At 41.1% G+C, this 15,937-nt stretch overlaps 1 protein-coding gene across 1 annotated transcript; it reads left to right on the top strand.

Moving 5' to 3' along the window:
* Window positions 1-6,361: 6,361 nt before the first annotated feature.
* alx1 (ALX homeobox 1) lies at window positions 6,362-10,967 on the top strand. Its single transcript, XM_070972737.1, has 3 exons — window positions 6,362-6,702; window positions 7,096-7,224; window positions 9,585-10,967. Exons 1-3 carry the CDS (start codon window positions 6,367-6,369, stop codon window positions 9,924-9,926), a joined length of 807 nt encoding a protein of 268 aa, XP_070828838.1. The 5' UTR covers window positions 6,362-6,366; the 3' UTR covers window positions 9,927-10,967.
* The last annotated feature ends 4,970 nt before the right edge of the window (window positions 10,968-15,937 follow it).

The raw sequence follows: 15,937 nt of genomic DNA, 5'->3' as shown, positions 1-15,937 counted from the left end.
ATATCTTGTCACCAGCATTGATTTATTTTCTCCAGACTTTCAGAGTTCTTCTCAACTACCCCTTCTGAAACAATATCATAGTGTCCACCACTCGTCATTAGATTTGTTTACTTTGGGGTTATGGGTAAATTATATGTAACCCAAGAAATCCAAAATCCATTGCCCGGTGAAACGAGTGCTCCACCACACATTTAGATAAGATGAAGAATGTCCCTCTCAGCCCGGAGTGTCCTGCCAGCCTGACCTCAAGTCAGCAAACGTTGTCAGATGGAGTCTGGCAGAGAGAGGTTTTGTGTCCCAATCCAAGTTCTCTTTGTTCAGATGCATGAATGGACCGTAACAGTGTGCCTGCAAATTTAAGATACAAATTACTGTACATTTTTGCAGACCATTTTGGAATGCGTGCGGTGTAGTTTTAGATTTTTTTCCTAAACAATTCCAGGCAGCCATTGGCTTCCTTTCATTTCTGGATGTTTGAAAATGAACAAGCAGACTCGTGAAACCTGCTTGAGTTCTGAAATGAACCACAATGAACATCAAGCCTGTGTTCATTTTTTTCTTTTGTCAGTGTTATTTAATCATTGAACAGTAATGCACTTTATGAGACACAAAAGAAGAAAAAAGAATCAAATTATCAAAACATAATGCAGACTGAACATTTCAAGTGTGCTGATTGATTTTTATATCATATGGTAATTAATGGAAGATGGTTTCATGGAAATATAATAAAAGTTCTAAAATACAAGTATGGTTGCAAAATGATTAGCTGTGATGTGAAGATAAAAAAAAGGCAATTAAATACTGACAGCACCGTACTGAGACATACTGTGACAGGGACAGCGGCTCCAGAACAGCAAGCCTGATGACAGAGAAGCTGGAACGCTGTGAAAAACGTAAATAAAAACAGAATTCAGTCGTTTGCATTTCCTGACAGCAGTTTTCTGAAGTCTTCCTGAGCTCATGTATGAATCTCCTTCATCCAATCATGCATTCACAAAGCGGTGAACCTCTCTCCATCCTCGCTTGTGATCGACTGAGCCTTTCCAGGATGCCCCTTTCATACCCAATCATGATGCTATCACCTGTTACCAATCAACCTGTTTACCTGTGGAATGATACAAACGTTCCACATCTCTCCCAGTCTTGAAACATGTTGCTGCATCAGATTCAGAATAAGCAGATATTTACAAAAATCAATGAAGCTGATGAGCTCAAACACTAAATATATCGTCTTTGTGCAGTTTTCAGTTGACTTTGAAGGATTCGCAAATTATCACATTCTGTTATATGTTATGTTTCCACAGCGTCCCAACTTTTTTAGGATCGGGGTTATAAAAGACAAGGTGATATGTTAATAATATGTTGTTGTATTTATTCTTTATGTGATTAATAAATCCTAAAAAAAAGAGTAATACAGTGATTAAAACTGCAGGGAAATCCTTTTTAAATGGAGTTAAAAATAATGTTAAATCCCACAAACACTTTAGATACAGAAAAATTACATGAGAAAGGTTATTTTTTTCCCTGCCTCATGGCACAATTAGCCAGCCAAAATAAAGAAATGGGAAATGGGTATAAACTTTGAGGAATGTGTAAGCTCTCCTGGGACCGTGAACCCAATTTACAAAGAAATTGGGAATAAAGTCACACAAGCAGCTACTCTGCACTGAACTCTGGTAAAAGTCAAAGCTAATTTATTCCCTGAGTGACAACGGCTGGTTTATGATATTAGATGTAAACAGGTCAGAGTCAGTCTTTTCATAATTTGAAGGCAGGACTGATGTCACAGGTTGCAAGCCTTGAGGAAATTACCCTGAGACGTTTAGACAAATTGAAAGATTATCAAGACATTTGTAAACTGAGATTAAGGCAGAGCAGAATCACTTAAGTGTGCCAGACGTTACAGAGCTTGTCTCCGGAGGATTTTATGGAAGTAAGTGTGTGTACGTAGAGTTTCTAGACACACACGTACGTAATTTCTTTTGAAATAAAATTTACGATAGATAGATAGATAGATAGATAGATAGATAGATAGATAGATAGATAGATAGATAGATAGATAGATAGAAATTCACACTATGAAATGTATGGTGAAATGCAGCTTTATATACACACAAATCTTTTTGATATGTCCTTTTTTCTGGTAATCCACACTTTCAGATGTGTTTTTATAATGAAGTCCAATAATGTGATATAATTACGTTAGAATTGTGTTGCAGTGAGAGCTGAGCTCACAGGGAGGAAACCCTTAAAAAGAATTATCAATTTATTTCTTTGAGCCGGTTGTGCTAAAGTAGCTGGAGCAAACCTGCAGCTAAAGTAGCTCCAGGTTTGTATAGTCGCTGTATAAATGGTATAAATGGTAAACAGATTTTTTTTTATTTTTTGCTACCAGATACATTAAATATTCTAAAATATTTAATGCATAAAGTACTTACAGCCTTGTGCAGTTGTAGGTACTTTATTAGTTTGTGCATCTCTTGATAGAGGTTACTTTAACTAATCTTTACTCGTTACTTTGACTATATTTGAAATGAATGAATTTTAAAATGAAAAATATCAGTGGTAAAGAGGCTTCTAGCTGTTTTCTGTCTATGTTTTGGTTCAACTTCAGTCTGTTGTGTATTTTAAAACACAAAACATCAAGAAATCAGTAACATTTTAATGTTAGCGGTCATTTAAAATGCGATAATGTGTGTGCTCACCTCGCTTTCTTGATTATTGCTGTTTGTGCTGTAGGTTTTAATTCTGCAAAGCACTTTCAACTGTGGTCACATGTGAAACAATCTTATTATTTTTATTATTATTGTATTCTTATTAAAATTGACATTAGCCTTGTGTCACAGCATCTGAATTTAGGCCGGCCGGCCTTGCTGGTGGGTTAGTTCTGGTTTCAGTCATAGGTGACTTGTATAACATATGGACTTGAACCCAGATGACTTAGTCATGTGACCCAGTGCTGAAGTTTGCCAGCGCTCAGGAATGCCTGACTCCTGGAAAAAACAAAAGACAAACAAACAAAATGGAAACAAACTTTTAAAGCACGAATGAGCTGCTTTCACTTTTTGGTATTCGTCTTTATGAGCCAAATGCTCTGCAGGCTCAAATGACATTCACAAGCTCCCCAAAATGTGTGCTTTTGGGGAAAATAAACTCTGGTTGTTTTTGTGTTTTGTGGCTAGCCAAAGTCTGAAGACATTTCAATAGATTGAATTAGACCCAAGGGTGGCTTCAGGCATCATGATGTCATGTTTCTGCCTTCTGAAGTGGCACGTTTTGGCCTGTCAGGCCCTGGTTTGGTTGTGTTGGACTGTGATCAGTCACACTGACACTGACATGAATGATAATTAGTTCAGTTCAGTCATATTTTGACCATGATGAGTACTACATAATGTTGGCGGTGTATGTTTTTATTGAAAGTGAAGGTCTTTCCAGGTGGCTCACATGACATATTGGCCGCAGCACTTCAGGAATCAGTCTGATCGGCCTGAAGGTGACCGAGCCCTCCCAGCTTTAGGAACCCACGGAGCATCCATTGTGGCAGGAATTTCCAGCTGAAGACCCACCAAACCACAGTGAACTTTTCACATTTTCTCCTCAGCGTGAGCCAGTGTGCGAGGTCATCTTAGAAGCCCAGTAAGACACCCCCCTGCTACTTAAGAGCACCTCTATTTATTTTTATTTTTTCTCCTGTGGCACCATGAAGCTCCAGGTAACTGCCACTGACCCCCGAGCGAACCAAAGCTACAGGCACGGTGTGCATCACAGGTGGTGCAGCTCTGGGTGGAGATATGGAGGTGGGAGATGGGCTTTGGTTAGTGGTAACATAATTCCTCCAATAAGAAGAAATAGAAGAACGACGCTTCCTGTCCTTTCTGCAAACCTCCCTGTTGAGCGTCTGCTCCTGACGCTGCTGGCTTCAGTGAAACTCAACTTTCCTGCATGAGGACGATGTTTGCTCTTTAATTCTAGTAAGAAAGGGTCAGCGCTTCATTTGCAGGACTTTTGAATGTCAAATATTAATGCTACTTTTATGGCTTTCAAACTATATTTTCACAAAGGATTAATTGGCAAAGTTCAGAGAAACACACTGTTACTGTTCACTGAGCAAAACGCTTCTTCAGTTTAACAGCAGGGTGCTTCTGTCCTAATTTTGCCATAATATTATTTAATGTTTGTTAATAACTTTATTTATTATTATTATTATTATTTTGATTTTGATTTTGCAAACATCTGAACCAAAACGCGACTTTCATTGGGAATATAACTGCAGTTTGTGGACAGACAAGCGCCAAACTATCGAACATCGTTGAATGACTCAAAATAAAAAACATTTTTATCAAGCTTCTTCGATCCAAATTCATAGTTCAGCACTTTGTGAGCATTGATACAAAATAAATCTCAGTGTGAAGACTCAGATTTTTATTTATTTATTTATTTTTGGTCAGAACGTCAGCATTTAAAAATCTTTAATTCGCATCATTTTTGATGTGCGCCTTAAATCTGAAGCGTGCTGTTAAGAACCATTAAACTGGGATTTAGGACGAAACCATTTCTTATAAAAAATTACATTTGGAGCATTATTTTCTAGTGTGCGCGCCATTAGAAACACATTTTCTCCAAGCAACTTTACTGAGTTTACAAAAATAATAAGAGATTTTCCCTTCTATTTTTTCTTTATTAAACTTAAAATTATTTGATTTTCAATAAAATGAGTAAATGTTCAATTAGTGTTTTGACGGCTTAACAAATTTGGCAGAGGCTAATTATTAAAAATAGAAGGCTAATCACTTTTCCTGATATTAAGCTCATAATAATAATAATAATAATCCATCCATTATCTATACCGCCTATCCCTTTCAGGGTTGCGGGGGGCTGGAGCCTATCCCAGCTACGGTGGGCGAGAGGCGGGGTACACTCTGAACCGGTCGCCAGCCGATTGCAGGGCCACATGCAAGCACAAACAAACATTCACACTCACACTCACACCTACGGACAATTTAGAGTCATCAGTTAACCTAATGAACATGTTTTTGGTCTGTGGGAGGAAGCCGGAGTACCCGGAGAGAACCCACGCATGCACGGGAAGAACATGCAAACTTCACACAGAAGGGCCCCGCCTGACCCGGGGATCGAACCGGCAACCTTCTTGCTGTGAGGCACCCGCACTACCTGCTGCGCCACCGTGCAGCCCAATAATAATAATAATAATAATAATAATAATAATAATAATAATAATAATAATAATAATAATAATAATAATAATAATAATAATATACTTATTTCCCATACATTTTCGAGCATTTTGCGGCTCACTGTAGACACCGGCACGAGATTAAACTTCCTTAAAACGAAATGAATTAACAGCAGAGATCAGAGACCTCGAGCATCCAAAGACTCGGATTAAATCACAGCTCGTCGCTGCAGATGAATTATTGCCTCATTGTGGATGTCTAAACATGCTGTAAATTAAAGTCAGTTTTGATTGTTTCCTCTCGGAGTCCTTGTGGGTCTAGAATCACTTCAAACTGCTGTTTGGTTTGGATTCATGTCGTGGGAGGAGTTGCGTGCTGTTTCATATTCTGAGGGGAGGGGGGCTCTGTGAGGATCTCATTCTCGTTGGGGCTATAAAGACGTTGTGCCTTAAAGACAGAGCAAATTAACTCCATTGGCGAATTATTGCGTTACAAGTCATTTCTCCGCTCGTTGGTGCGCCACGACGATTAGTGTCTTTTTTATGGTGACATTTGATTAAAGCGAGCGGGTTTCGGTTGAGATGATGGAGTACATGGAGGATAAGTTTGCGTTGAAAAGCCAAGCGATGAAGGCCAGCGAATATTACATGGACCAAGTCATGGAGAGCCTGGACAGCACGCAGTACTTCACCAAGTCTTCCCCGAAATGTGTGCAGGCCTTCGGGCTTCAGGGCGGCGAACACCGCTCCTCTCCCTGCGGAGACCAAAACGGTGCGTAAAGCTTGTTTATGTGTCAACTAACTTTATGTGCATCAGCGCGGCAGCTTTAGAGGAGCTGGTCCGCGTCTGTGCTCGAGTTACAGAGAGGAAGCGGAGGGAAACTTAATATCCAGTCATTTATTTTTATTTTATTTTATTTCTTAAGTTTCATTTTTGGCGCTCAGTCTTATTAGATGTAGTTTTTTCCATTTTATTTTATGTTTTACCCATTTTTAAAAATGTCAAATCTTTGTTGATCTTTTTAAGACATAGACAAAGATTGTTTTTACTATGACACACGTAAAGGAGTCACAATTTTGATATTTTTAGTAAAAATCGTATTGTCCAGATTTATTTCTATGCTTTAAGTTCTCGTTACAGTGGAATGCAGTGACAAGTGTTAAAAGAAAATATGCTTATTAATTTATCACTTGTCCTTGTAGCCAATTACTGTGTGCCAAAAACAGACGAGGACACTTTGCACACGGACCTCGGCAGGTCGTTGGACAGTTGTTGCACTCTGCGCGCGTCTCCGGTGACAACAGGACAGGAGAAAACGGATTTGGACGACATGGGAGACAAGTGCGACAGTAACGTGTCCAGCAGCAAGAAGAGGAGACACCGGACGACCTTCACCAGCGCGCAGCTGGAGGAGCTGGAGAAAGTCTTTCAGAAAACACACTATCCAGATGTTTATGTAAGGGAACAGCTGGCCATGAGGACGGAATTAACAGAGGCCAGAGTGCAGGTAGCCAAAAGTTTATCACCAGACTCTCATTTTGTTAACTTTCAGGTTTGAGGAAGAGAAATCATTAAGTGGAGAGAGAAAGGCCTCAAGGCGATAGATGCGGAGCAATACGCACGCCGCTATGCGTAGAACTCATCTATAAAGCTCACATAGATGCTGACACAGAAATGTGTGTAGTAATAGTAATTAAAACCAGCGACTTAATTGAACACACGCTTTTTTATTTTGTGCATAAAGATTTATGTTAACTTTAGGCTGCTTTAGCTCTTATTTCACAGATTATTTTTGGTAGGGCGTCTTTTTTACGCAAAAGCCATGTGATATTTTGTGGAAACCTCACATTAATTTAATTAATGTTAGTGTTGTCTCATTTTATTTATTTTTTCCTTTTAGGTTTGGTTTCAGAACAGAAGAGCAAAATGGAGGAAAAGGGAGCGCTACGGGCAGATCCAACAAGCCAAAACTCACTTTGCAGCCACCTACGATTTATCAGTGCTACCGAGGACCGACAGCTACACACAGGCGAGTTGTGTTCCGCGTTTTTTTAACACTTAGACTTTTTATTGTTGTTGTCAAATGAACCTCCGATGGGACTTTTAATCTATTTGTCAAAGGCATGGAGTATATTCAGGACGCGGTGATGCGTAATGCTCACAGCGGCACGTGATCTTTCTTCCTCATTTCTAAAACACTCAATTTACGCAAGTCACAACAAATTATGCTTATATCTGCATAAATCAGATCCTGCCACTGCTGCTCTATGAATCATTTATTAAGAAACCCATCTTCAGATAAGAGGCTGAACGCTGATTAGAGCCTCTGTGGTGTCAGGGCTGAATTAATGGTCGTATATCAGATTTCATGTTAGCTGACCATTCATCTTGCTGTTTGGACAAAGGTCAGGTACAAGATGAGGTGAGAGGAGATGCACGGTGTCAGTGCTCTCTATCAGAAACTCAGATTAGGCCTCAGAGTGTTGTGGAGCCTTGTTTTTCGGATGGAAATATGCAGGCAGCAGCTCCTCAGAGGGGCCTGGTTGACTTTATAAGATCACAGAAAGCAGCTTATATGTGTTGAATTCAAAGAGGTGGAATTGTAAAAAAGAAGCTGGAGTCACGGCTCTGCTATGTCTTGGCCCAAGACCAGGTCAGAAATCTGTTGGACTGTCTCCTGGTTTCTTCACACATGTTTCTGATAGATACTCCTGGATACCAGCCATGCCCTTTCTTACAGCTATTCTGGATTACTGTCATCAAATGGACCGTCCTACATGTAATTGTGCTGGCAGTGGGTGGGGTCTTCTCTCCCTAAACACACTGGACATGGATTGCATTCTTGTGGCTTTTAAAGAGTTTGGTTTTCTCTTGTTGGCCATGAGGTTTTGGACGATATAGTTGCTTTTTGGGCAAAGAGTGAGGTTCTGCTTATCGATGGCACATGCTGACAGGAACACACTGATTTTCAAGCTGCGACCATGTTTTTTCGTGCTGCAGAAGAAGTTTATCTAACCGTCAAAGTGGGCTGTTAATCTTTACCAAATCACTGTTGGTTTGTGGTATTTGATGGAAATGTCTGTACTGTCCTGCTGAGCAATAGCCAACTGGTTCACTCTATTTCCTTTTCTTTTTTTAATTGATGTAAAATAGATGGAACTATTTCAGTGCATTTGTTTTTATTATTTTTTTGACTTGGGATTCATGGTGAGGGGAAAAGACTTTAGTGGCACATTTCACTGACTCCATTTTGACCAAATACAATTAAGGAGCACATGGATTTGAATGCTGTTAACACGCTACTCACTGACACTGGCTTGTCTTCTCAGTTTGATTGAAATCTTGGCCAATGAGACATCAGAGTGAATGAAGTCATTTGAATATTACCAAGCTGTCTGCATTTTGCTGAAAAGACAAAGATGCTGTTGTGTGAAATGGAGCTCCCGCCTTAAAAATCAGTCATGTGATATTTACTGAATGCCAGTCGGATGGATTATATCTCCTCTGTATGTCCTCTTTGGTCTCTGCGTCCTGTCTGCTCTCTGATCATCTTGTAAAATGGCCACAGAGGCCGCCTGACGTTTGTTATGACAAGTTTTAAAACGACATTAACCCAAAACACAAGATGCATTCAGACCCTTAAACTGTCACTTTATCCGCGTCCTAAACCTGTTGTCTCTCTGACTTCTAGTTGAATCCAGCCATGCTAAAAATGGTTTTATTTGTCCAAATTCTGAAATATCTGTCTGAGATTTCTGCCTCCACCCCAATACAATGGAGGTGAATGAAATCCCTAATGGACAGACAGATGCCTTGAAACCCGGGCAAATAAAACCAAAACTTACTGCATGCGCAGATAAAATTTTGTGAGAAAACAATCTGAATAACATGGGTGAAACAACCTTTCATCGTGTATGTAAAGGGTGTCAGAAATGTGCATTTTTGCCAAATTGTTTAAACATTTAGCATAATATTACTTTAACAGCCGCATTACGTGTGCAGCTCATCATTATCTTTTCTTACCATTGACCAAACTCCACTTATGAAACATTAGCATTATTTCTTTTAGCTCTGTGGCTATAGCACCATTTCTTTATTTAGTTTGCTCCTAAATTTCTATTTTTTCATGCAGGACTTAAACATTCCCACATCTGTAAAATAAAAAAAAATAATATCAGTGCAATGATTCAGGTGTCATTATGTGAAGTGTTTAAAGTTCACATGCAAACTTTGATTGTGCATCCATGTACTCTGTACATATTTATGCTACTTCACAAGCTGAAATCTTTGTATTTGCTAAATTATCCACCTATTAAAGTTAATTTTGGAGTGTGTGCTCTGGTGGATGCTCATGGAATTAAAGTATCTAAAACCTCTTCCACCCAACAGATTCCTAACAACCTGTGGCCAAGCCCTCCTCCCACTGGCCCTGTGGTCTCCTCCTGCATGCTGCCCCGAGGCTCTCCTCCCTGCGTCACTTCCTACTCTCACTCCCCTCGTTCGGCCCCGGGTGCCGCCGACCATGGCTACGTGGGCTTCCCCAATCAGCAGAACCAGTTTGGCCACGTCTCCCTCAACAACTTCTTCAGCGCAGACTCTCTCCTCACGCCGGCCACCAACGGTCACCACTCCTTCGAGACCAAGCCCGAGTTCGAGAGGCGCTCGTCCAGCATCGCCGTGCTGCGCATGAAGGCCAAGGAGCACACGGCCAACATCTCGTGGGCCATGTGATCAGGGCTGCATGTCTGGAAAGCCTGGATGATGTATGGAAACATTTTGAATTTTACAATTCCCCATTTTCAGTGTGGGAACTGCCCAGAGAGTCTGAAATAGTGTTCAAAACAAGTTCACAGATCTAACAACAGTTTTAGTCATCGACAGACTAGATGAAAATCAATCATACTGCCCTCGATTTAGATCTGCATCATATGTGACTGTGACCCAAATGTTATCTACAGAATCAGGAAAAGAGGGTCTGGATAAAGTACGTAAATGGAAAATGTGTCTGGATCTGTGACTCTCTGCATATTCTAAAAGCTACACACTAATAAACTCGAGCTCCTAACAAACTATTTAAATAGCCGTAATGTTGCTGACAGACAGTCAGCTGATTCTGGTCTGAGGCGGATCTGCAGTCGGATCGGATGCATTGATATTATCATTAGATGACCATCATGTGGTCAAGATGGTCTCGACCTTCATGTATCTGAATTAAAGCAACACATTCATATCATGTAGGCTTTCAGGGTGATGCTCGGTGACTTGTTTTACTCTCTGGTCAGACCAGACGGCTGATGAACCCTCATGATCTGTGGATGAGAGAGCTGCGGCGTGAATAAGCTTTCTCTGTTGTTGTTTTTAACGGGGGTCAGGAAGCCCTCAGTGTTTACTCTTTACTGACACAGAAAGAGGTGTGAAAGGGAGGCAAAGCAAGACAAACCCCAGGCTCCGGTGGGATTCGATCCCAGCGTGGGTACACGTGGATCCAGAGCCAGAGGTCCCAAACCACTACAGCATTTCTCAGCACTGTGAATAAGCTTTCTTTACATGCGCCTTTCATCTTCCTCCCTTGGTCCAGCTCAGGACTGAAGATGAGCAGCGTGGAGACAAACTGGACGTCCTGACGTGTCTGTGTGCTTTGCAGCAAAGCTCAGTAATCTCTGTTGTCCGTCTCTGTTTTGTATCACAGGTACACGATGCGGGCAGAGGAGGCAGGTTTTTAACTGTGTTGTGAATTTATCTGGTGGAAGCTCAATAAATGAATGTCACTTGATTCTAGCATGACAGTATTTTTAGTTTTAAAGGATAAGTCTGGTCAAATTCTGTTTTTCTTATTGTCAGCAAACCTTGTGAAAAGCACCATGATTTGATCCCACTAACACTTTGATTGCAGACACACACACACACACACACACACACACACACACACACACACACACACACACACACACACTGAAGTGAAACCTCAAGAACCAGTACAAAACCCCTAAAACTTTCAGTTTACAATGATAGAAAACAGAGAAAAACAGTAAATCTTTACATATTTGAAACTAAAAAGGGCATTTTCTGCTGAATAGGTGACATGAACGATTAATCAGTTATCAAAAGCGTTCATTTATCTTCTGTCCATCAACTGACTAATTCCAACCTTCACTGCTGCACTTTAAAGGAGAAGTGTGGTGTGGTGTGCTGTGGCTCACTGATGTGTTTTTAATGCTTGTTGAAGGATAATTCATTATTCGACTTGGTCTTTCATGGTTTGATTGACTATTAAAAAATGTCCAATATAACAAACCTTATCCTGTAAATTCCTTCCCAAATCAGGCCTCACCTTTGTAGTCTGGAAACATGTCAGCTCATTAAACACACTTAAGCTCTTCATTCTTCAGTAGTAGCCATTTCCATGAGGCCCCAGCGTGACACGTTCCTCCTAAAACATGCAGAACTTGCTCTTTAATCTATCATACTGTCATGTAATTGGGAGCATGTCTTCTTTCTCCTCTGTTTCTTTACTGACATCATCCCTTTGTTTTGTGCTGAGATCACGGTCGGCGGTGGATAGCATCTGAGGGAAACCCCGTCTATAGGAACGGTAGGCTTGATTCAATTAGGCCTCTTAACGTGTGTCAGATGCTTCGCTCTGGAAACAAGTTTGTTTCCTTGGGGTACTTCCTGGTTACTGCCATTCAAGAGTACATTATCTGCACGCATCGTAACACTGAGGCTTTCATCCTGAAGTGGCCCTGGAGACGGTGCTGGATGTGTTGCAGTGGCATGTTTCTTGGTCTTATTTAACACAGACAGATGTTGTATTCACTGCATCATGATTATATGTTGCACAGTTCTTTGTTAAATTTGATATCTACCCACTCAGCAGGTGATGATAAACTTGTCTGAATGAGGAAAGCTGCATTTGATGGTTGTGCTTCGAGTCTCACTCTTTGCTTTTAGCACAAATCTTCCACTGAGCAGGGTTCAGCAATAGCTGACATCTTAGGAACTCAAACAACAATGGCCGGGTTCACCTGGACAAAACTTCCAGAAGTGAGTTTACTCAGGGCTTTGTAGTATTTCACCACAAAGCTCTTGGACACCTTTGTGTGTTGTCTTCTGGTCAAACATCATCATTGTTCTGTTTCCAGCATGTTGCTGCTGTTCCTTGATTCGTCTTAGTACCTTTATTTCTCAGCTGTGATAACAAACAGATCAACTGACCGAAGGGGACTTTTGGCTGAAATTTGTTATCCAGCTTTATACTGGTCATAATTTTGTGTTGATGCTTCAACATTCAAGCACCAGTTTGCTTACAGTCCACAGTGAAGCTATTGTTGTTGCTCTGCATACATTGTTAACAGCACTATGTGACTTGCGCTCCCAGGTTGATTATATGTTTATAGGCAAGCTATAACTGCAAACCATTTGCAAGCATGAGCATCTTGGCTCCACAGGTAGCACAAAATGTCAGAGAACACTTTCAGTGGAGGGACTCTGTGTCATAGTTTTCTGCACACTAAAAATAAATCTGAAAGCCCTCTAACCAACCACTGCAACTAGGTCAGTGTATGTTTCTGAGGAATCTGTCCTCACTAGAACCCTCCAGCACCTTCACTCAGGCACTTCTGTGACTTTTTTTTGTCATTGTTTTTGTAGGTATGAGGACATAAAAGACATGATATTGAGGAAAAGTGAATTTAGAGATTTTGTAAATGACTGCGAAGATGAGATGAAGTCTAGTTTGGACACGGATTCATGAGAGAGAAAAAGAAAAAGTTGTTGCTACTTTGACAAGATTTCCTGTTTTTTGCTGCTTTTGTGGCTCCCCCTGCTCAGGTTCACCTCATGCAGTGACTTGACTTCTTCCTCCTCTGCCTCTGATGAACGTGCCTGCAGCTTATACTCCAATATGCTCCTTTATATGCGTCATCTTTTTCCACCCTCTCCTCGCCCCCTCTCCCCTTCCTGTTATCTTCATTCCTCTGCATGGCGGCGATCCTCACGTCCTGACTCAGTGGCCAGAGAATGATGGCTGTGCAACCACACATGTGTACAAACACATGTGTGTGTTTGTGTGTATGATACAGAGAGATTTTAAGGGGGAGAAAGCTCCCGCAGACCAGATCCATCAACAGCTTCAATGGGTTTGACCCTCCCAGGTTAACCGCAGCCATTAATATAAGAGCTTCCCTCCCCTGCCTCCCTACTTCCCGCACTACCTCACATGGGGGAGGACGGGCCTGGATGTGTGTGTGTGTGTGTGTGTGTGTGAAAACACACACACACACACACACACACACACACACACACACACACACACACACACACACACACACGCTGTTGACATGAAGAAATAGAGCCAGATCAAACGTTCTGCCGGCAGGCAGCTGAAAAATGGAGCTGGCGGTCACGTATGTTCCACAGCAGAGATCTACACTTGCTGTCTGCCCACTGTTGTTATTCTAATCACTCAGCGCTGATGTTCTTCTTCTTCTCCTCTGGAACGGATGGACCAGCTCACTGCCGCTCCATTTTCTTTTTTCTACGAGAGCAGTCATTTCTCATAAGCCTGGCTCAGGGTAATAATCTCAGAGCTTCTTTAGAGGTCATTTAATATCAGGGCTTCTTGTCAGACTGTGGCAAAGGCAAACTTGACAAATTAAGGGAGAACATATGCTATTCCAAACACAAATATGGTTAGTGGAGGCTTATGTGTTCAGCGTTTTATTGATTTACATTCAATGAAACAAATCAATATCAGAAATGACGGCGTGGTCTTGTCTCCTGTCATAGAGCATAAAGCATTGAACTTCATGTTTTTCCTTATTTAAAACACATCACCTTCACATGCAAGTTCCTGCTTTCAGTTACAGGTTATAGTACTGTTGTTTTTTCTTTAGCAAACAGCTCAGCCTTTTGTATCTCATGAAAGTTTAAAGGAACTTCAGTTCAGTAAAACTACTGAACCTTACCTGAATGTGCAGCTTGTTTATGACGTCTTCAGTTTTGTTGTGCAGTGATGTGACTTTGCAGAGCAGGAGAAGGGACAAGCTCTTCATGCCTTATTCTCTGGAATCCAGTGGTGAAACATTTGCTGACCCACACTGAAAGATCCACATAGTTTGCCCTTTACCGCCCTCTAGTGGTTGGCTGTGGTGCAGGTAGTTTAAGACTTGATGCATCAATTTGTGAAGATCCTGTTCATAAAATGACCTTAATTTAATGGTTTACACATATAAACAAATTGATGACTTCACCAGATGAAATCTTCAGTGGACGGTGTTTTATGACACACACACACACACACACACACACACACACACACACACACACACACACACACACACACACACACACACACACACACACACACACACACACACAATAAAACAAAACCATACACACTGGGTTCATATCTTAATTTTTAATCTGTTTTTGCTTTTTTTTATATTAGTTCTTGTTTTGTTGCCATGAGCTGCACATGCCGACATTTTGTGAAAAAACTTCAACAAATACTCTCGCTTTCCTTTCTAGTTCATATGTTTAAAATATGTCTCCAAGATATTCACATTGCCCTTCATCTACAGTAGATCCAATATATTACATATTACATATTTCTCCTTTCTTTTAGGAATTTTCCTTAACTTTAGAATGTAATAGTTTGTATTTATTATGTAATTCAGTAAAAAGACGTGTTATATATCATTGTGACATAATGCAAAAGATTTATAATTCCGCTGAAAGGATAATTCTGTTTTATTACGACATGAAACACGAGACATCAGATCATCAGACAAGTTGTGAACAAGCTAGTGTCTTTATCCAAACCAGCCTAACATGAAAAATCTCTGCGGCCTCTAAAGGGCTTTGCATTGTTTGCAAGGTGAATGCAAAAAATTTGGATTTCCTGATGTGGGTTTGAAAGTTAAACACTAGTTTGTACAGGAAGTCAGCTGAAGAGCTGTTCCAAGCTTTAAAACCACCATCAGCTGGCAATGGGTCATCTGTCCTAACGTTGCAGCCTCGTACCCTTTTAGTTTCCTTCTTTCTATCATGTCCTGTTGATCTAACGTTGTTGTCAAAGCCCCTCAAAATCTAGTGCCTAATATCTCGGAGGAATCGGGAGTGTGCAGCCAATCCCTTATTTTCAGCGCAGCGAGGAAGTGGTCCACAGCAGGCCCGAGGTGGCTTACAAGAGGCTATTAGAGGCCTGCGGCAGGATGCCTCACAAATCCAATTAGGAAGAGCTGGGACTGGATGTGGACTCTCTGCTGCTGCCTGTCAGTCAGAGTGCGAGAGAGCAGGTGTCCAGTTACCAGGGAAGTCAGAGTGGAGTGAGTGTGTGTGTGTGTGTGTGTGTGTGTTTGTGTGTGTGTGTGAGTGTGAGGTTGATGGAGCTGACTTTGTATTAATGTGCATCATGTGTTGGTGTGTATACAGTCCGTTGTTCCTGTTGTGTGTGAGGGTGTGTGCCTGAAGTGTTACTGTGGGAAAGCTGCAGGCCCAGTCCCTTGGTAAATGTAGTCCAATCCACCGTAACCAATGGAGAGTCTAACTGACTATTACCTAAGAACTGATGTCATCTCCCTGCTGCACATTAACTTTGACTGACTTCACTTGGAGGCTGCCACTCGTGAGTAGTGTCATTAGGTCCGAGGCCAAGTGCTGCTATAGTATCATTAAGCTATTAACTCTGCTACAGCCTTGAATCTTTGACTCGGTTTTTATTGCCAAGCTCTTACAGCAGA

The sequence above is a fragment of the Chaetodon trifascialis genome, chromosome 10 (assembly GCF_039877785.1).
Source record: "Chaetodon trifascialis isolate fChaTrf1 chromosome 10, fChaTrf1.hap1, whole genome shotgun sequence".
Taxonomy (NCBI): Eukaryota; Metazoa; Chordata; class Actinopteri; order Chaetodontiformes; family Chaetodontidae; genus Chaetodon; species Chaetodon trifascialis.
This window is presented reverse-complemented; position numbering and strand designations above follow the sequence as displayed.